At 33.8% G+C, this 22236-nt stretch overlaps 1 protein-coding gene across 1 annotated transcript in view; it reads right to left on the reverse strand.

Moving 5' to 3' along the window:
• Positions 1-22236, reverse strand: part of Col5a2 (collagen type V alpha 2 chain) — a 132992-nt gene that overhangs the window by 19342 nt on the left and 91414 nt on the right. Inside the window, exons 14-35 of the mRNA XM_015481142.2 lie at positions 20757-20810; positions 20062-20106; positions 19493-19546; positions 18024-18068; positions 15296-15349; positions 11722-11820; positions 11344-11388; positions 11132-11230; positions 9926-9979; positions 9580-9687; positions 8767-8820; positions 8112-8210; positions 7595-7648; positions 6823-6921; positions 6657-6710; positions 6515-6568; positions 5645-5698; positions 5120-5173; positions 3857-3901; positions 3532-3630; positions 2434-2541; positions 2099-2152 (exon numbers count right to left, since the gene is read on the reverse strand). Coding sequence (XP_015336628.1) covers positions 2099-2152; positions 2434-2541; positions 3532-3630; positions 3857-3901; positions 5120-5173; positions 5645-5698; positions 6515-6568; positions 6657-6710; positions 6823-6921; positions 7595-7648; positions 8112-8210; positions 8767-8820; positions 9580-9687; positions 9926-9979; positions 11132-11230; positions 11344-11388; positions 11722-11820; positions 15296-15349; positions 18024-18068; positions 19493-19546; positions 20062-20106; positions 20757-20810 — 1485 coding nt within the window. The remainder of the gene's footprint in view (positions 1-2098; positions 2153-2433; positions 2542-3531; positions 3631-3856; positions 3902-5119; positions 5174-5644; positions 5699-6514; positions 6569-6656; positions 6711-6822; positions 6922-7594; positions 7649-8111; positions 8211-8766; positions 8821-9579; positions 9688-9925; positions 9980-11131; positions 11231-11343; positions 11389-11721; positions 11821-15295; positions 15350-18023; positions 18069-19492; positions 19547-20061; positions 20107-20756; positions 20811-22236) is intronic.

Consider the following 22236-nt stretch of genomic DNA (forward strand, 5'->3'; position numbering starts at 1 on the left):
GCTTGTTTTTTTTTTCAAATTATTATCTACAATACATGACATAATCTGTATATTTTCAAAATTTTTCTGTCTGCTCCATTACCATTTCCACCAGATTTTCCCAACAAAATGTTTCTCTTTCACCCAACTCAACACCTACCCACATAAACTGTCTTTAAACATTAGTTCTAAATTAATGTCATTTTCAATAATGTCTATGTTTCTTAGCCTCTTTCATTTTGCTAATATCTATTTTGAAAGTTGAATATAGATTGAAAAAAAGGCTTTTCTTCTTTTATAACATACTCCTAAATTATAATTATAAAAATGGTAAACATTTAATTTTCTACATGCTTCTGAAATGAAAAAGAGAGTCACCACCCAGCTACACTGAAGCTGATGTGGCATTTTACACTTGGAGTGTGGGAGTTCTTCCTAAAACAATGTCTCTACCAATATTTGTGGATTGTCTCTTCATATGCAGCCCAAATATTCTTTCATTATTTAATTTCTGTAAGTATTGACGAAGAAAGTTAGGTCACAAAAATGACTTTTAATTTCATATTTTGACATGAATATGAGAAAACCATGTTCTTATATTCTCTGTATCAATAATGAAATGATATTTTTCTGTTAATTTACTCAAGGTAATTCTTTAAAAGATCTGATTAAATACAAAGATCACTTTGGTACTTATAGTCACAGATGCTTTTTCCATACAGAGAGCACATACTATTGATTTTTCCTTTATTATATGATTCCAGCAGATGTTCTGTTCTCTCTCTTTCCTAAAACAATGTACTGCCTTCACTACAACTAAAGCAGCCATTGCTTAGTGCCGAGCCTACCACATTGGCAATTCACAGGCACAGTAGACATGTACTTTGTATTTAAACTCTCAATGTAACATTCCTTCAAATAGTCTTGTACTGTTACTATACATTCCATAACACTTTTGATGTAGAACACCAACAATATTCTAGATTTACTTAAATTGCTTTTGAAATATTAAATCAACTATTAGATTTAACAAAAAGGGAAAAGACAGCAAGTGTTTGTGATGCGCTAAATTTTTTCATAAGGATAAAGGGACAATATCACCTAAGATAAAACTTTTCTCTATTTTACTCAATTTGAAGTACCAGAAAGTGGCTCAAGGTGATCTTTTTTTAATGATGCAATTGCTACTGCCAGGCACAACATGAAAATAACAGCAAACCATGTCTCACTGACACAGGAAAAATTCACAAAATATCGGGAATTGTAACAGAAAATGCCGAGCATTTGAACCACTGTGTTAACCATTCCTCCATGAGGAAATAATTCATGTCTGAAAATATATTTTCCTACTACCCTGATTACCCTTGGACCTGCAAATATATTCTAATTTTGAAGATCTAAAATTTGTTAAATGTCAATTTTTTTGACATGACATTAAACAATGCTTTGGTGTCAATCATTCTTTTTTTATTTTTTATTTTTTTAGTTGCAGATGGACAGGATACCTTTATTTCATTTATTTATTTTTATGTGGTGCTGAAGCTTGAACCCAGTGCCTCATGCATGCTAGGTAAGTGCTGAGCCAGAACCCCAGCCCCTCAATCATTCTTCTTAACATTCCACTTATCCAGACTGTTCATTGATGAAAGCATAAATGATGAGTCACTGTGCAGTAATTTTCTCACCTGTAATACTCAGTATATTGAGGAACACTTAACACACTTTGGCTACTATAAAATTCTACTTGCCTGTACTGGAATGAGGTCTAGACTAGCTCTTTAGATCAACATTTCAACAGAAATAAACATTGCACATGAAATAAAAAGATGACAGAGAAAGACAAAGAGGCACCCCACTCCCTTAGACCCCATTCCACAGACATAATACATTTGTGTTTTATTTAATTTTTTTAACAATGACTACTTTTGGGCTTCCAGTAATTTGTGGTATGCAAATAAGTATCCATGACTGATTCACATAACATCTCAAATGCCATCATTCTCAAAATTCTGACTACCAATGAAACGTGATAAACTTTATTTTGAAAAATTAAGATATATTCATATACTACTTATAATGTTGGTTCCTCGCCCTGCTACAAAAATATGCTCTCACTTACTCTTGCTCCATCGTTTCCAGCTGTGCCTTCAGCGCCTTTCTCTCCAATGCCGCCCTGGAAGAGCATACAAAATACTTTATCCATTCAATTATTTCTTTCCCACACCTGTGAGAAAGTTTCACGGGTCCAAAGGCTTAATTGACTTCATAGCTGTGTCCCCTTGAGCCTAGACAGTACCTGACACTGTGCACTTTCTCAATAAATATTTTAGAAGAATAAATGAATAGGTGATGTGAGACTCAGAATGGTAGAAGGAAAAGCCTACATAAGAAATCATTATTAGTAGAACATCTAAAGAAATTAAGTGGAATAAATAGATAAATAAAGAGACTTACTCGGTCACCCTTGGGGCCAGGAGTGCCAGCAATTCCTCTTTCTCCTGGCATACCCTGAAGACCTGGTGGGCCTGTGTCTCCAACAGTTCCAGTCGGACCTGGACTGCCCTAAAATGGACAAATAATAAGTGACCACGTTAAGACTAAACATGTGAAATTGCTACTTCAGTAGGGCAACGGTAGTTGAATGTCAGCAATTTCACATAGTTTAACCTAATGTTTACATTTTTATTTAGGAATTAAAACAGATTTGATTTTTGACTTTTGATTTATGCTTCCAACTTTTCTCTTTAGAGAAAATTAAATACCAATTAAAATAAAAATAATAGACTTGCCTTTTTCTTTTTTTCCTCTATTGGCAACATCTTAGACTCATAAAGATGAGATTACATTTAGAGGAAAGAAATGTTGATTCCATCCTCTCTTAAGAAAACCTGTGTTATTAAGTTCTTTTTTCAGATAATTAGTGGTTAGATTAAAGTCAATCTTATCCAATCACTCTGTTCCCTGAAGAGGATAAAAGCTGTCATGCTACATGATCATGGAAAATTGTACTTCAATTGTGCATACTGAAGCTGGCTGCATTATTTTCTTCCTACCAATGACACTTAAAAGGGAAGGGTGCTGATTTCTCCTTTATAATGTATTCTATCTTCAGGGTTCAAAAAGTACATATTTTCACATGTGTAGAAAGAATTGTGCAACCAGAGACAAGGAAAATGGAGCATGTGATTAAGAATAGCTTTAGTAAAAAATGTGATTTTCTATTTCTTGCTTCTGCTTACTCATGGAATCTATTAATAAAATGTATCTAAATAAGCATTAAGAATAGGCATGTGTGTGAATCATATCATCATGTCATCATATGCCTTAGGGCATTATCTACCTTGCAGAAAGTCTTCTTTTGAGCTCATTCTTTATTTGCCAGGAAAATGCCTAGTAGGCACTCATTAAATATTTGTTGAAAATTAAATGATAAAGTCAACTCGTCTTGCAAAAAAAAAAAAAAAAAAGTGAAACACATTCTAATACCATCTGGAACCTGCTAGGCAGTAATTTTAGAGCTTTTTAAAGTATGGAGATCAATGTGGTACTTACTTTTGGACCATCAGGACCATGTCCTCCAGCCATGCCCTTCTCACCAGGGAGTCCAGTTATTCCGGGTTCTCCTCTCTCACCAGGATTTCCTCTTTCTCCCTATGATAATATTAGAATGTCAAATAATTTCAATACTTCATCTAAAAATGGTTTTAAAATGTTTCTGTAAATGGCATTGCTAGAGAAAAATTTAGAAGCAGCCTCGTTCATGATTCAAGTTTTTTAATTTGGTGCGTAAATCAAAACTCCTTTTAAGATATAAGATGCTGTTTTAAAATTGAAGCCAGTGGGAAGCAAAATTAATCACAAAACAGAAAATACTTACTCTAGGTCCTAATGGGCCAACTGCTCCAGGGTCTCCAGGAACACCCTACAAATAGAATTTTTAAAAACGGAAGAAAAGCTTTAAGATAGCTCTAAGGCATTAGTAGAAATCTTTTTAGATCATATATCAAATTTATTTCTGAGTACCATTTGAAGGCTGAATAAGTCCATAATATTAAAGAAGGAAAACTATATATACTTTTAAAATAAAAGAATATCCATATATTGAATAGAAACATTTTTCCAGAAAACTTTAAATTATATCTGAATGTTTAATTTTTTGGCAATGAAAAAATGCAAAATATTCTGACACAAAATTAGTATGGTATACTTTTTAGTGAAAGAATATATCCCAAAGCCTTTTATATCCCAATAGAACATAGAAAAGTTTACATAAAGAAAAATAATATAAAAAACAGTGAAGAGCTGATCTTCTAAATAGAACCAATTAAGTCCTACTTAATTTAGTAAATATTTTTTTTAGACATATGTTATGGACAAAACACTACGAGGAATTATGGGTTCTTCTGAAACAGCTCGTCCTCATTGCGACATGATATTCCTAAAACCCCAATTTCATAGTATTATGAAAAGTCCTTCCATTCATTCTGACTTTGCCATTGTTCATCCTTCAGATCTCATACAAGATACTACTTTCTCTCAGAAACTTTTCCTAGACCCTTATGTCTATCTGAATTAGGTGCATCTTTCATGTTTTCATACATATGTTATCTCCCCTATTATTGCTTTCAGAACATGCTGTATTATAACTCTCTTCTTATTTTCTCCATCTTCTACCATTCTTAATATGACAGCAATGCCCATATCCATCTGTTCCTCTCAGTAGAGCCAAGTATAAGAAATTTTCAGGAAATACTTGTTTTGAATGGTAAGCAACAAATGAATCACTCAAAGAAAAAATAGATTAACTTATGTTAAAATCATTATATGTGTTTATAACTGTGTATAAATCCTCCAGTGAAACTCTATGGCTATGGTAAGGTATATTTGCTAGTTAAGGGCACAGTCTTGGAAAACAGAAAACCTGGGCTCAAATACTATCAGCCGTGTGACTTTAGGAAAGACATCTAGTATCTCTGTGCCTCACTGTCCTCATCTGTAGAATGCAGATAACAATAATACATAGGATTCTTTTGAAGATTCAAAGAGATATATGGAAAAAAATCAGAACAGATCTTCACTCACAAAAAGTAATATCATGAGCCAGCAATTTTTATGGCGTTGTTATTATTTAAAATCTCACCTGATCACCTGGCTTTCCACCTTCCCCAGGAGGACCTGGAGGCCCAGGAAGCCCCTAAAATGAACATAAGGAAATAAAATTTTGAATCTACGAAAATACATAGACTACCAATGTTAACAATTCATCTCTTATAATTCATAGAACCTCTGTGATTATATACCCAGCAAAAGATATTATGTAGACACATTAAGCAAAACATGTATGTAGATAAATCATGAAAGTTTTTCCAAACAAATTTTAGTGACTATGCCCATAAAAATGATAAGACTTATAGTTTAATAGCCTTGTTCAGTTATCAGGAACATTTTATTATTTTTAATTTGTTGATAGCTTTGTGTTTGATCAGTTTTTCAGGGGAATTCCATTCCTTTGAACAAAAATGCTTGATTTTATCCAAATATCTATCCCATCTACTCAAAGGGGGATGACTTTTTTGAAAATGTGAGAATTTCACATCATTCAACCTTAACTTTTCGTATCTTAAAACCATTCAGTGGAAGAACAGAAACCTGAATTAGTGCATACCTGAAAGCCAGTGGGGCCTGGAGGTCCCTGTTCTCCTCTTTCCCCAGCTAGACCCTAAGTCATGAAGGAAAGAAAATCATGAATACAGATAGATTTATGTCTGCTTCTTGTTTATGGAAACAGCTTACTTCCAGTATTTCTTTCAGCATGTTTATCATGTTGGCTAAATAACAGACTAGAATTAAAAAATCTATCAAATGGTATTATTTGAAGTTCCTGCTGGTGAGAAAATATCATCTAAAGCCAGTGAAGAGACTGATGTCATGTATTCCTTTTTTTTGATCCAAAAAGAAAATGTCTGGAGTCAATTTTCAAATTATAAGAAAGTTGGGCAAATTGAGCACGGAAAAAAATCCATCATTTTCCCATATCTAATCTAAAAGGATGATATTTTCTCTTGTAGTTTATTTCTATGTGCCATAAGAATTATTAATCACAGCTTCAAAACTAGAATAACTAAAGAAAGCAAAGCTGACATTTTAGAAACACAATTAAGCTGTTCCACACCAAAACCAGCAAATATGCCCAAATATTTCTGATAAACAACTTTAAAATCCTAAAACAAAAACCTAATCTCAAAGAATATATATTATCTATTTTTATCTTTTCAAAAAAAGCCATCTTAAGTAAATTTTTATAAGATACATTATTGGAAGAAGATAGGTATAATTAGTATTTAAAATTTTAATAAAATATAAAATATTTGTCAAAGTCAATTGCAACTTATAAAAGGATGGAAATACCAGATCACAAGGAATCACACATTTGTATTCACTTCTCCTGAAACTTATTCAATAAGTATTCATAAATCCTGGACAAACATCACCAAGAAATGTGATTTAAAAATATAATCACTAAAAGGTCACATACCGGAGGGCCCACAGGACCGGAAGGACCAACTTCACCATCTTTTCCAGGAGCTCCCTAGTATCACACAGAGAATTCATAAGATGAGACAATGAGAATTTCGACAGTTTCATATTTGTATTTTTAACAGAAAATGGATAGTTACCCTTTGCCCAGGAACTCCAGCATTTCCTGCTTCTCCCGGTTTTCCAGGGTCACCCTAAAGAGTAAATTGAAGTAATTCTAAAACTCAAATCAGTTTTCTAAAAAACATACTTTGGTCTTCCAATGCAGATTCTGCTGAGGCGGCATATAGTATACACTGTACTCACACTGCTACCTTTCGGGCCTGGAAGACCCATACTCCCAGGCTGCCCTCTGATGCCTATGGAACCTGGAGGACCTGGTCGGCCATCCTCCCCTGGAGCACCCTATAGGATAGACAGGAAACATGTAAGTTCTCTCTTAATGTTCCATTCTAAATTTGCCATTTTCTTTTGCTTACTATAAAAGTTATATAAATTGTAAATTACCCCATGGCTTTTTTTAGTGACTCAGAAAAGTTGGATGGTTTTTAGAAAATCTCTTAAATATTTGGAGTAATTAGAGCACAGATTTTATTCTTACTGTATGCATAAGCCTTGTCCTCACATTTCCTGACATTCTCATATTGATAGGAAGAATCTTTCCTTCTCCTTTCATTTACTCTAGTTTGTGGCAATGAAAATTCAGGATTTTGTTTTACAATGAAATATAAGGTAAGGGCTCAAAATATATCACCTCTTAAGAGTCCTACCTCCTTATCTTTTAAATATATAAAATTGGAAAAATGAGAACATTGTTAGTAGACAAATTTCACTAATATCAAATAGCATCATTTCAACTCTCTTCAATTATGGAATTTCAAACTCCAACATTTATTTCAATGAAATTTGATCTAGATTTTGTTCAATTTGAAAATATAAAAGATCTGAAGAATTTACTAGGTGAAGCATGAAAATATAACATCCATACAATTACAATATTAACTTCAAATTAGTGTCATTTAAATTGCATATCTATTTAAAAATATCAAGGTAATAGCTTTTTATTTAAATTACTTACCAAAGGTCCAAGTTTTCCTTCAGGACCTTGGACACCAGGATTGCCTGTCAGACCCTGAAAATGAAAAGCACCTGTCAATTTGTTGCTAAACTGACATTTAAGTAAAGATTCTAAACAGGAAAAATAGTGTTGCATTGTTAAAGATTGAATAGATGGCCAATTCCAGAGTTTAAATAATATTACCAATGATATTTTGTTAAAGTGAAATTTATCAGGAAATCTGTATCAAAGTCCAAACAAGCAGGGTTTTTTTTAGCAAGTAATGAAAACAAGATTTTTTTTCTCATGTCAAATGGCAAAGCTACTAGTATATACTTATTTGAGAAACGAAGACTATACGTTAACATGTTGTCTATAAGTGAAAATAATTTAAAAACAATATTTCAAACAATCAGATCAAAATCATAAAAACAAAATGCTCCAAGTTGTATAAACAAGCAAAAGCAAAAAAACCTTCAATGGATAAACTAGGAGGATTTCTTTGGGGTTTATATACCAAATAACTCCAGGTTCTTACCCGAGCACCTGGAAGCCCAGGTTCCCCTGGACGTCCTGGGTCCCCTTGGCCTCCCTTAGGTCCTGAAGAACCTACAGGACCCCGTTCTCCTTGAGCACCCTGTTTCAAACCAAGAGATACTAGTTAGAAGAAGAAAGAAAGGAGTACAGGGAAACAAAAGCAGGGAGAGGTTAAATTCTTATTTTACAAATCTGCACTAATATACAACTATTTTGTCAAAGATGTTACAAAGACTTCTTCGAAACAATGTTATTAAACATTTTGTTGTAACTTGAATATCTTGTAAAAGAGTGGTTTTCCCATCATTGATTAATCAAAGTTGTGTTTAGAACCTCACTCCAATAATTCAAATAGAGTCTTGGAAGAGCTAAATTTCTGAGTAAAAGATATATATCAGCTAAAGTAAAAGTCTATTATTTTTTCATCTCTGAAATGTGCCTCAAAAGTCTGAAAACAAGTTCTCATAATATTTAAACCATCATACTCCTGACTTAGTCCTCTTAAAAGAAAAACAGTTACATAGTTTAGGGACAGGCCTGATGTCTGCGTCCACCTCCTTTCTAGATCTGGATTCATGCCAGATTCATCACCATCCTGTACTTGGCCTCTTTTAAACACCACCCACGTGAGCATCAGCAATGTGGGGTGATCTCACCTTTGGTCCAGGCAAACCATCAGATCCTGGAAAACCACGATTGCCAGGAGAACCCTACAAAGGATGAAAATATAATCTTTAAATTGCTATTGACAGTTTTGGAATATAGCGATTAATTTTTATTTTAATTATTATAAAGTTTTAGGAGCACTAGTATTGTTTTGTGTGAGAAGCCCTTGACAGCTCTGAGCTCTGTACAAATTTTGGATTATTGTTGCCCCTTTCAGATTTGTTTCTTCATACTGCAGTCACAGCAGCCTCTTCTGACCTTCACAATGACCAAATCCTTTCTGACCTTCTGGCTTAGGAGTTAGTTTTTCCTCTGCTAAGAATGTTCTTTCTTAGGTCTCAGGCAAAATTGTATCTTCTCAAAGGACCCTATTTCCTAAGCACCTAATCTAACATTATATCACTATCATATACTCTAGTTAAGTCTTCACCATGCCAGCCCATTAGATAATAAGTGAATGTGTAAATATGTTTTTATTTACTACTGGCTTCTAATTGTATCTCCCCACCAAAGTAAACTAATGTCCACACAAGGCTCAGACCATAGTAGACAGAAGTCTGCTAATGTATTCCAAGCACCAAAATCTCAAATTGGCATTTGGTAATGATTCAATCAATATGTATCGCACAAATGAATGAGGAATGATTAGACAGTTGGCTCTTTTTATACACAACAACCATGTTAAACTGTTTTGAGGCCACTACAGTGGATCCCTTAAATGCTTTAGTTTTCCTTATTATCCCCAAACTTACTCACACAATTCCCCCATAACTATAAGAATGTATTTTATTATTCAAATTCACCCTTTCTCCCATTGGGCCTGGTGGTCCAACCGTTCCTGGATCACCTCGAGGGCCTCGTTTGCCTTCTTCACCAGGTGGGCCTATTGGGCCCTGAATACCATGTGGCCCCTGTTAAAAACATAAGGAAGTTACCAGAGGAGCTCTTTGACAAGTGGAATAGTTGGAAGACTCATTTAATGAAGCCAGTCACAAATCCTAAAGTATAATAAACAAAGTATTTTCATCCAAAGCTATTATTAGTCCCATTGTTTTTTAATCTCTTGAGCATTTTGAGATGTACACTTCCAAATGACATTTATGCTCTTCTAGTCTTTAAAAAAAAGTAAAAATAAAAGTGAAGGCTTACAGGTTCCCCTTTTGGGCCAGCTTCTCCTTTAAAACCTGGAACTCCTGGATCACCCTAAAATAAAATGTTAACTGTTATAGAAACCAGGACATTTAGCAAGTCCAATCTGCTCTAATCCATTAGCATGAATAGGCACGAATTTTTTTCAGTGTTTGAATCTATATCGAATTAGTAATGTGATTTTTAAACTTGGCAGATCTTATAGAATGTATGTGAATCTATGTGAACTTCAACAGTTTGATTTTTAATGTCATGTTTTTTCAAACATACTAAAATACTTAAAATTATTCCATTATTATTCAGATTTGATCCTTAAATTAGAATTAACAATGATGACTTCTATAGGTAATTTTACTTAGGGTTTACTTAAGATATAGATTTGTTTACTCAGAATCAAAACCATTTTGTTTCTCTTATTTCTTGAGAATTTCGCAACTCCAAGTAGGATATTTCATTTTTGAAATGCTCTGGGAGTTCTGTATTTGTGTCCTTAAATATTAATTGGTGTTTATATCAAAGGAATCAAATTGCCAAATTGAGAACATAGTAAAGTAAATTGTGACATATCAGCAATATTCATATTTTAATAAATCTATCCTTAGCAATTAAAAATAGTTTATCAACATGACCACATTTTTTGTAACATAATCTAAAATATTTGTTTAAAGTGGTACTGGGAAAAAAATTGTATTTTCCCCATCAAGATAAAAGCTATAAAAGCACAATTTCTCAATGTGTTTATTTCTTATGGACTCATCACAAATATATTTCTTAATAATTTCTGCAAACTATGGAAACTTGTTTAATAGAAACAGTATGTTGGAATCATTCTTCAAGAATAACCCTCAAGAAATATCTGTTCAACCTAATTTTAGCCAAATCATCACATAAATCCCTATAAAATATTTTTGTAACATTTATTATTTAACTAACCATAAAATTCTATGAGGTGAACTATGAAGTTATCACCATATTAAGTTTTAAAAAACCTAAAATTTAACTTACGGCAATAATGTTCAATTTAGAATTTAAACAACTTGATTGCACATTAACATTTGGCTTTCAGAGATTTCAGATTCCAGACTTCATTTCCCTCACTTGGATAAGTCACATTGTCTGCTTCATTGTTTCATATTACCTGTTACTTCTCTAAGCACTCTTAGTTTGATAATACTACAGGATGATAGATGTTTCAAAAGACAGTACCGGTTGTCCTCGAATTCCCTGAGGTCCAGTGCTACCCTGAGGGCCAGGAGATCCAGGGGGTCCTGTCAAGCCAGGAGGACCTGAGGTACCTGGAGAGCCCTGTCAGGTAGCAAAAGTGGCATGATAAGTAGAGACCTAGGTAGTATTGTAGGGCCAATATCCAAAGGATTGAAACTATTAGAGTTTCACATGGTGTAAATGAAGTTACCTACCGTGGGGCCTTTGGCACCAGGTGTACCATCAGTTCCCATTGCACCCTAAAAGGCACATAAAAAGTTTTAAAATATTAAGCCATATCTGGACACATATGGGTAGCATTCAGAAGTCCAATCATCTTCCCAAAGGAGAGAGAAAAAAATGCAAAAATCACATTATTCACATCATAAGAATACTTTTATGACTAATTACCTTTTCCATAAATTGGGGAAAACACGCAGAGTTGATAAGGGAAATGTTGTTTTTTTTTTTCATGAGTTTTAAGCACTCATTCAGAATTCAAAGAGAATATATTAAGACAGGTTGCATTTGTTCTGATATTATAATAAGTGCCCATCTTTCAGAGCTAGTGCTTAGATACACTAGGAACTTACAGGAAGACCTTGAGAACCAATTGGACCTGGTGGTCCAGTTTCACCTCTCTGACCCTGAGGACCTTCAGGGCCTCGAGCTCCAGTAGGACCTGCTTCTCCCTAAAGGAGTGCAAAGGGATATGTTAATTTAAGAAAAAATATAACAGTGTCATGGAACAAAGTTGATTACAAGTTTGCAGTTTTTCATTTTAAACCCAAATATTTACAGAGGCCAAGGGCACAAAGAGGTTTATCAAAGACGTGGGCCTAACCCAGCTTAAGGAATGGACTTACTACCTTTCTACATGCCTTTTATGCAATTATGCTAGGGACCTCTTTCATGAGAATATTCTCCATATCCCAATTTCCAAATATAGAAATCCTACACATTCATCAGGGTCAACTTAAGTTTCCCTCCTCAGAACCTTCACAAAATTTGGTATTCTTCATACCAAATTATTGGATTTTTTAACTTATTATATTTAACATTTAATATAATCTAGATTCATAATCAAAAATTGGGAAGAATCCTATACAGGTAACACCAAACTCCAAGAATGAGAGTAAATATTCTAATTCCTACACATTTTGCTTTTAATTTGTTCTTAGATAAATATTCATACACTTCAAGTACACTTCTGTGTAAATAGCAGAAGCATATTCAGACTCTAACTCAAATCAAACAAAAAATAGAAAAATTGAACAGATCCATTATGTTTGTAGAAGTTGTTTCTGTTTAATGTAAACATGGACATTTCAAGCCCAACAAGGTACCACACAAGTAAAGTTTGATTGTTATCCAAGAATAAACCAAAGTATCTCTTTATATTTCTAAAACAACCCAAGATCAGCTAAAATGTGCTACAGGACCCAAACAATGGTTCTCCAATTGACTGAAACTCACGGTAAAAATTGAAAAAAAAAAAGTCTATATCATCATTAGAGGGCAAAACATTGTTTTCTTGCTATATAAGTAATAAAGAAAAAAACGTGGTTGTTAGTATAAATTTTACTCAATTTATAAAAATTCAATGCTATTGACCTTCAAGAAATCATTCATTCAGCAAAATGTAAAATATCAGGGCTACAAATATCTAATGAGCTTGACAACCTTTGGCATCACAAAACAAAACAACACTTATCAAACACACACACATACACACGCACACACACTTCTTTGATATAAATTAGATATTTTTTAAAAACAGCATTAAGAGCAGAACTAAGTGGTCAAGGTAACCTGATAATTACCTTTATTTAAATTCAACATAATGATCCAGATAGCAATAAAACTCAGAAAGCCTAGCTAGTTTTAATTCAGATAAACAAATAACTTTTAGTATAAGTTTTTCCCATGCAATATATGTGCAACATACCTATATTAAAAATTTATACTCTGTATCTGAAATTCAACTTAGTTCCTATATTTTATTATATATCTGTGTGGTCTAATCCTAGATTAGAAAACTGAAATTGTTTACGTGGCTCATCCTTATCAACTAAATACATTAAAACTCTATTACTCTTTATTGAAACGCAAAAAACTGGATGCAGAAAAACAAATACCCAAGAATTTTTATAGTGGCGTGGGTGAGAAGCAAATACAGGGAAATGATTTCTTAGAGAAACAGGTTTGCTAGCTGTTTGAGTTTTATTAAGTAGCATTCCAGAGCTGACAACAAGTCTTAAAAAAATTTTTGGAGGACAGGGAAGTATCCAAAGTGATGGCTTATATAAAGTGCGATTGCTAGTGAACTTGAAACTGCTTCTATAGGAGCAAAAATCCCTTTCTACTAATTCATAGACTTTGGCTTTGTGAGTACTCTTTCTTTATTTCCCAACCCAGAGCTCAATTTTGGGGTGGAGGGTCTCATATGAAGAATGAAGGAATTTGGGATGTTTTTATAGGGATATAGAGGAGGTGGGGCAAGAGTAAATTGTATTAAGATATAGATTTCAGGGCTGGAGAGAGCTCAGTAGTAGAGCTCATGCTTAGCATGTGTGTTGCCCTGCATATTAGCCCCAGAAACACAAAATGAAAACATTTAGACATCAGGAAGAAAATCAGAGTCACAGGGGCACAAAAAGTTGCCCAAGGAAAGCAGAAATGATAGTGAAATGACTTAGGATAATATCTGAAGGCAGCTCCATCCCGGTGGCACAGAGTTTAGAGAGAGCACTGGAGAGAGCCTGCAGAATCATTTGACCTGATGATTCTGGTATTTCAATTAGTGTTTGAAATTTCAGGTCTTTTTGTTCTAACTTGAAATCCCATTTAAATAGCACTATGCACTATTAATAAGAGACATGACACTATATTGCGGAGGGTCCAATATGGTAAAAATATAGAGATTATCTCAATTCTAGGCAAAATTCCCTGAGAAAAGCAAGGCTTAAAGGGGGCTAGTTACCTGCATTTGCCATTGTCGTTTTTGTAAGACTAAATAAATCTTGTAAGTAAATCCATTCTTCAAGATGAAAGTCTTTGCCATGATTTCTTAGGGTGAGGGGCAATCAAATGTGTTGCTTAAAATTTGAAAATACTGTTCTGAATTTATTCACTAACTCAGCTAATATAATCTTAATACCCTCTGCTAGGTCTAACCAAATGGTAACAGGTCTGTGAGTTGAGAAGGATTTCAGAGTCCAAGCACAAAGCAAAGATGATTATTCACTTTCCAAGGCAGGAAAGGGGCCAGACACCACAGGCAGCATCAGCCCCAAGTGGTGAGGACAGGGGGCTTACCAACAGGTCTAACAACAGAACAGAGTCAGTTTGCTTTTATTCGTGTATTTTTCCCCACAGTTTTGGCTCTTGCCTGAGCCAGAAAAGTTCCTGGGGACTTTCTAGGTCCCCAGATAGAGAGAGCACTTGTGACTTTTCTCTGACTAGCTTTCAGGTAACTGAATTGCTGACCTGGAAGATAACACAAAAGGAGAAGGAGCATCACCTTCTACAGACAAGATGGAGTGAGATCCCAAAATGAAGTCACTTATGCCAAGGATCAAGTTTGATTTGAGCTTACACCCTCCTACTGTATTCCTTACATTTCTCCCAAAATACTGCAATTGTGACTCACTATGAATGTAAGTCATCCCAGCAGAATATTTTAATCCATTCCCACACTGAGAGCCAAATATCCTCCCTGCCCACGCCTTCAATGGCTGCAAGTGGGGTGGCAGGGTGATGGCTGGCATTGTGTGAAAGAACAGCCTTTTCTAACAAGGTCTGACTTATTTTAACTTTCTATTGTGCAGAGCATTCTTCTGTTTATGACTCCCTGGCACTCTATCCAAGAACTGAATTCTAATTCAGTTCAAAACTCTTTCTTATTCCTTATACCTGTTACCTAGATCCCTGAAATGATAGATTCTTTGATATTGTAATTGTATGGTTATAAGTAATTATTCTTTGTTACATTTTATAGAGTTACTTTCATTTTAAAATTCTCTTTATTTTCCTATCATAATGGACAATTAACATACTACTGTAGGCTCTTCACTTAATTAAAAAGGACTTCCATACTCTTCAGTTAATGCAATATTATTCTTTAATTTGGGACTCAAATAGAGTTAAACATATCAATTATCTTACCTTCATTCCAGGATTTCCTGGAAAACCAGAAGAGCCAGGTATTCCAAGAGGACCCTATTAAAAGAAACCATAAAACTTATCAACTATGTCTGTAATACTGAATTAGGTCATTTTTTTCATTATCTGATAACAATCTTTATTTTAATTTTTAGTATATGTGCTGCCAAAGCGAGCACAACAATCTTTATTTTAACACATAATATAGGAATAATCTGTTTTGTGCTTTCAAACCACAAATATAATAATGTAGTTTTATTATAAGTATCTTCTAACACTGATCAAAAATAATTCTAGGAGACAAACCAAAAGTATTAAATATGATAACTGTATTTCCTTATTGTACCACATAAGTTTAAGTCAGTCTCAGTCACAAATAATTCTGAACAAATGCCTCTTGAGATTCACTTTCTCTGTGTTAGAAACTAAGTAGCAAAAATAGTTTTTAGAAAGTTATAATTTGTACCAAAATCTAGCATGTCACTCTATAAAATTGATGCTTAAAAACAACTCGGATATTTTAGAAGGATTTTTCAGAGCAATAATAAGTGGATATTTATCACTATCCTACATGCATAGAGTTTAAACCATTGATTTAAAAGCTAAATCTAAAGAAAATCAGAAGAATTCTATTCTACATTATCTTGGTTCTTCTTGAGGACTGCATTTTAATTCCATCAATGTTGAATTAATGAAATCCCTTTCAAAGTATACTTACTTATTGTCCTGTATTTTGTTTTCTTTACACAAGTACAAGGGAGTAAATATTCTTGGGGCAAATAATTACAGAATAGTAGAATTCTGTTGTCCTTTTGGCATATGGAAAAGCTAAAAACTTTACAAATTTTCTCTTTGAACATCTTTCAGTATTGGCTCATGTCGAGCAGAAACACCTTCCCCACCTCCATCCCCACCTCAACATGCACACACACTTTCTCTCTCTAATTTTCTTTTTATGGAGTTGTATTAGTACAAGTTAACTTGTGGAACTTGACTCAACTTTTGCTGTTTCAAGAAGATAAAATTGTACAATTTGCACCACTATTTTCTAATTTGTTTTGAATAGCTTACATTTTTAAACATTTCTAATTTTTTTTTACTTTGTATTAGTGCATGTTAATTACACAGAATAGTGGATTTCATTATGCCATAGTCATACCTGCATATGACAGATTTTGATCCTTTCTACTCCCTATCATCCACCCTTTCTTCCCCTCTCTCCTTCCCCCATCCCCACCACTATTAAAGTTATGTTATTTGGTGGGGAAAATACATGTATGAATCAATTGTTCTATGGTTCAGAAAAGAACTTTATATTTTTAGGCTATCTGAAAATATTAATTTAGTTTGGTTTTTCCTGTAAAATTATAATTTAAATTCCCTTAACAAAATAAAAGGAGAGACTTAGATCCACTACTACTACTACTACAATCTATTATATCCATAAGTCTCTTGAGACCCTTCATGATTCTGGGAACCTCAGCAGATAATGAGTAGCAACTGAGGCTATCTATACATTACAAGTAAGGAAAGGAATATTAAAAATGAGTAATATGCTAGAAATTTGTGAAATTACAAATTTTGCTTTTGTTTATATTTTACTAACCATAGTTAAATAAATGCTCAAATTTTCATCTTTAACTGTGAGTTAAAGGTTCATAATTTCAAAGGGCACCTATGAAATAGTGCAAGACTATCTAAAGCAAAATGCAATAGCATTATCAATACTGAGCATAAAAAACACTCTGTGTGAAATATTAGCATTCCCTGAAATCTTTTCATTTTTCATTCCATGTTATACTTTTACTCTCATGGCTTTACTTATTACCTATATGTTAAAAATTCCCAAATCTATATTTGCAATTCACATCTCTACCCTGAGTTCCACTCTTGCATATCCAATCACAAAATTAAACTAATTTCTTTTCATCCTAAACCAAAACCCACAAGCTGTATCCTGTTGCTCTTCCTGTATTTCAAGTCTCAGATAAATCGTACAAAATTCCTTAAACCAGAAAACCAATAAGCTGTGGCATTTAGATGTTTTTAGCTCACAGATATGCAGCCTGCCTCCATTACCACTGTAATAGGTTTAGTCTATATCTTTATCATTTCTCTCTAGGATTGCATTTGTGATATTCAACTCAGACTTTCATCTCAGCCTTCGCCCTGTCATCTCTGACATTACCAGCAGGTGATCTTTCAGGTCATGACACCCCTGTGTTTAAGATTCTGCAATGATCTCTCAGTAACTACTTTAAGACAGACTTCAAAAACTCTTTAATAGAGTAAACGTAGCTTTTCATGATCTAGCTCCTACCTCTCACTCTAATTTTACCCTCTCAGCATTTTCCTGAGCTCACCATGTTTTTTCATCTATCTGTTGTTTGGAATGAACTGTATTCTTGTCTGTTTTATGTACTCATTTTTCAAGACTTTGCTTGAAAACTGCTTTTAAGTCTTCCTTTACTTTCTTCTTTTACTGTATGTTTAGGTAATTCCTCCACTATCTCCTATACTTCATGTGTATTCTTTATTATAAGCAGTTAGCAATAGTATTATGCAATTATATTTATTAATATATCCAGTTTTCAAGAACAAGAATTGTGTGTTTTTCATCTTTTATTCTAAGTTTGTGGAATAGTGAATATTCTGTTAATGTTTAAATGTATAAGCAGAATAATTGATAGACAAAGAATGAATGAATGAATATGAAAGTACAACTACTCACCATTGGCCCAGGTTTCCCAGGCATACCATGTGCACCTCGTTGTCCCTAATTAAAATAAAAAGGCAAGGTAAGATTACACCTTTTTTTTACTTATAGTAATTTTAAATTTTTTCCACTTCTCATATAAGGTTACATTTTAAAGTATGTTATCATAATTCATTTGCTTTGTAAACAATTTCAAAATGTTAAAAGTTGAAGAATAAATATTAAAGTTAACAGATAACAACTGTCTCTGGGTGAGTATTAATAAAAATAACCAACTACGAAAAGCTGATAAGGTGGTAATAAAAATACCTATTCTTACAGCAATAAGAAATGAAAATCAAAACTAAGAAAAAATGATACTGAATAAAATTTATTCTTTTTACTTTAATATATCCCATTCTATCATATGAACTTAGGAACAATGAGAATTTCAACTTCTATTCTTTTTAACAGACAGATTAACTTAAGGAAGGAATGTCCTCCTTACAAAAACAACAACTTAGAAACAACATGTGTACACACACAAATTAATTTATGATGGAGTCTGGTCTTCACCCAGATCCCCTTCAGGTCTGAAGTACAATTCCATCAGCTAAAAGTATTGAAGGTTGGTTCATGGTTACTCTTCCCAAGAACAGTCCTCAGTAAAGGGAGTCTCTCTCAAAATTTTGCCCTTTCTTTGGTCAATATAAGGGTACAAACAATTGACTTCCATTCAAGACAAGTCTGAAGAGCTCCATAATTCCCCTGAGATTACCAAGGTCTCTGTTGCAATTGCAACACAATTCAATTTCTCCCTCTCACAAACCCTTATTCTTTTATTTAATCATCCACAAGTATTAATTCTAAGAGCAATCCCCAGTGAATTTCCTGTCTACAATTGACTACTTTGAAGCTGCTTCATAGGAAACTTGACCTAACACTCTAAAGCCAGACAGAAGTGGTAAAATAAAGCTGACTCTAAATTAAATTTTTTAAGCTGGATTCCCCAGTGAACAGCTGGTGATAAATAGAGCTGGAATCAATCTTGGCGCACTGTGGGAGCACAGTAGAATATATTTTCTCCAGGAGTGAACTGAAATAGTACTGAAGTGTAAGGGAATAGACTAAAGATGTAATATCTCAGGCACCTGAGAAGGTTTAGAAGAAAAAGCAACCATAAATTTGATGGAATTTCATGGGTGGTGTTGAGCACTTTTATTGGAAAAAGATATTGTAAGGATGATGATGATTGAACCTGGGTATGGGGTGAACGTTCTATCAGTTTTCTTCACAATTCTTGGAATGTCAGGCTATGTAGACTAATATTCAAACTTGGAGTTTATTCCAAATATTTTTAAAAATTATTCCAAAATAAAAAGAAAGAAAAAAAGCAGATGATCTACTGTGATTTCTCATTTAAAAGACAAATTCAGGGAAGCAAACCCAAAAAAAAGGGTTGAAATGCACATCTCAGCAGTACAGATAAAAGCAGGTATACTTACAGGAGCACCCTGGGGCCCAAGTCTCCCTCTTTCTCCTGGCATTCCTCTTGGACCCTATAGATGAGACAGAGAAAACATCTCTTAAAGAGTCTAAATTGAATTCTAGGCTGATTGAACTACCTATTCCATCCAATTGAGATTTAATATAATTAGTTGCCAAATAGCAATGTTTTCAGGAGTGTGACAACTACCTGTGGAGACACCTACCCCACCACCTCTTATATAAATAGATTTTATTTAACTTAGCTTTAAGAGGCCAAGTACATACTATTTGGCCAAGTATAGTACTTGGTCAAATACTGATTTGATCAAATACTGATTTGATCATTGTGATTAGAAAAAGATAAAGTCATTTAACACTCAAGAAAAAGGTGAAATCAGAAAGGGCCTTTTTTCCTTCCGAAGGGCCCAATTTCTTTTCTTTTTCTTTTTTTTCTTTTTTCTTTTTCTTGCTCGTCTGTCAGCAGTATTTCACTGACTAATGTACATTCTTCATGTGTTTTTATTTTTCTCTTAAACATTTTCTTAATGTAACCTTGAAAAGAAAAAATAACAAAACTGATACATACCAGAGGTCCCATGGCACCCATTGGACCAGTAGGGCCAGCTTCACCCTGAAGCAAAATTGAGATTGCACAATATGAGAAAACTAAGTCAACAATAACATTATGTTAGTCCATATATAAAAATTTTAAAGAGGACATTTATTTTCAGAACATATTTTATAATCTTTCAATGAAGGATCTCAAAAGTTTATATTATTGCTTTTCCATAAAATTAGGTGAAATTTTGATTTCACAGAAGTAAGTCTAAGATAAAATTGGGGATTTAAACAAGAAAGATGGAAACTATCACACCTACTAATAAAGTAACTACATGTCAATCTCTGGTATGTCTCAAGCATAATTTTATAAAATTAACTAATATTCTCTGAAGATGTATTATAGAAAATTTAGAAATATAAACTTTAAACCAGATGCTTTCTCATATATGTATCTCATGATGCCTCACAATAAAAATCCCTCAGTACTTTCTTGATATTTTCCCTCCCTATGGAAATAAATTTTTGGAATAAGCAAGGCTATATGGCCCTAGAATTAAAAGGGTAGTAAACAACAGAACACATGTTATTCACCTAACCATTCATTTATTTATACCCCCTTTTGCTTGAAGAATTAGTTGACGGGGTTCTGAAAAATACATAGGTACTCAAAGTAGGACTGAAGTACTGTAGTCCTGGTAAACTTTGGTTTTGTACAATTACCTTAGCACCAGTTGCTCCAACTTCACCTTTAGGGCCTTCAAGACCTTTGTGTCCCTGAGAATAAAAATATAAATATATATGTATATATATTTATGCTGGGTTTTGTTTTCAATTTTTAATACTTAGAAGAAGCATAAAAAATAAAAAGTGACTTATGAATCCCAGGGGCTCAGGAGGCTGAAGCAGGAGAATTGCAAGTTCAAAGCTAGCCTCAGCAGTTTAGCGGGACTCCATCTCAAAATAAAAAATAAAAACGGCTGAGGATGTGGTTCAGTGGCTAAGTGCCCTTGGGTTCAATCCCTGGTTACCCCCCCACACACACACAAAAAGAAACTGCCTAATGAAAACAATTTCAAATTTTAAGTTATTGCTCAAAATATCTTCAAATTCTCAACCTTTTTTTGAAAGTTTACTCAGAGAAAATTGAAGTAGGGTTTTATTATTTAAAAAATATTTTCAACATTTAGTGTTATCAATTGCCAAACATTCATGACTTTGTAAAAAATTTAATCTATAGCTACAAATAAAAATTTATATGGGCTTAGAGGACACACAGAATTATAGAGTTCATAGTTACAAAATATGAGTTATATTCAGAAGTGATATGCAAAATACAATTGATCTTCTGTATACACGGATTCTACATTCATGGATTCAAACAACCAGGGATCAAAAATTTTCAGCCAGGTGCAGTGGTGCACACCTGTAATCCCATCAGCTCAGGAGACTGAGTCAGGAGGATCCTGAGTTCAAAGCCAGCCCAGCCTCAGCAAAACAGAGGCACTAAGCAACTCAGTGAGACCCTGTCTCTAAACAAAATACAAAATAGGGTTGGGGATGTGGCTCAGTGGTCAACTGCCCCTGAGTTCCTTCCCTGGTACCAAAAATTTAAAAAAAATAGAATAAAAATTCAAAGGAAAACCAAGTTCTCTTATTAATGACATGTACTCTGCAGTTAGCCCTACAATCAATGGTTGCAAATGTACTAAAAACATATAGATGTTTTCCTTATCATTTTTTCTAACCAATAAAATGCAACAACTATTTACATAGCATTTATATTGCATTGGATTATTTAGGTATTTTAGGTAATCTAGAGGTAAAGTATATGGGAGCACAGTATAGGTTATATGAAAACACTCTGCCACTGTATATAAAGGGTTTGAGCATCTATGGATTTGGGTATCATGTGTGTGTGTGTGGGGGGGGGGGCACAGATGGTAGGGGTTGGCTGGAATTGATCTCCAGGGGATGTAGAGGTACAACTGTGCTTAATAACCAGACCAGCAACATCAAACATTCTAATTAGAAGCTCAGCTACTCAAAACAGAGACTAGTCAGTGTATAGTGATTGAATATTATCTTCCCTTTCAGATAGATAAATAGCTAGATAGATTATATATGTGTATACAACATATAATAGTTACACGTTAATTCTTTTGAGTTATAAAAGAAGCATTCTACTGCCTTCCAAATCTGG

Source organism: Marmota marmota, unplaced genomic scaffold (genome assembly GCF_001458135.2).
Source record: "Marmota marmota marmota unplaced genomic scaffold, marMar, whole genome shotgun sequence".
In the NCBI taxonomy this organism is placed as follows: domain Eukaryota; kingdom Metazoa; phylum Chordata; class Mammalia; order Rodentia; family Sciuridae; genus Marmota; species Marmota marmota.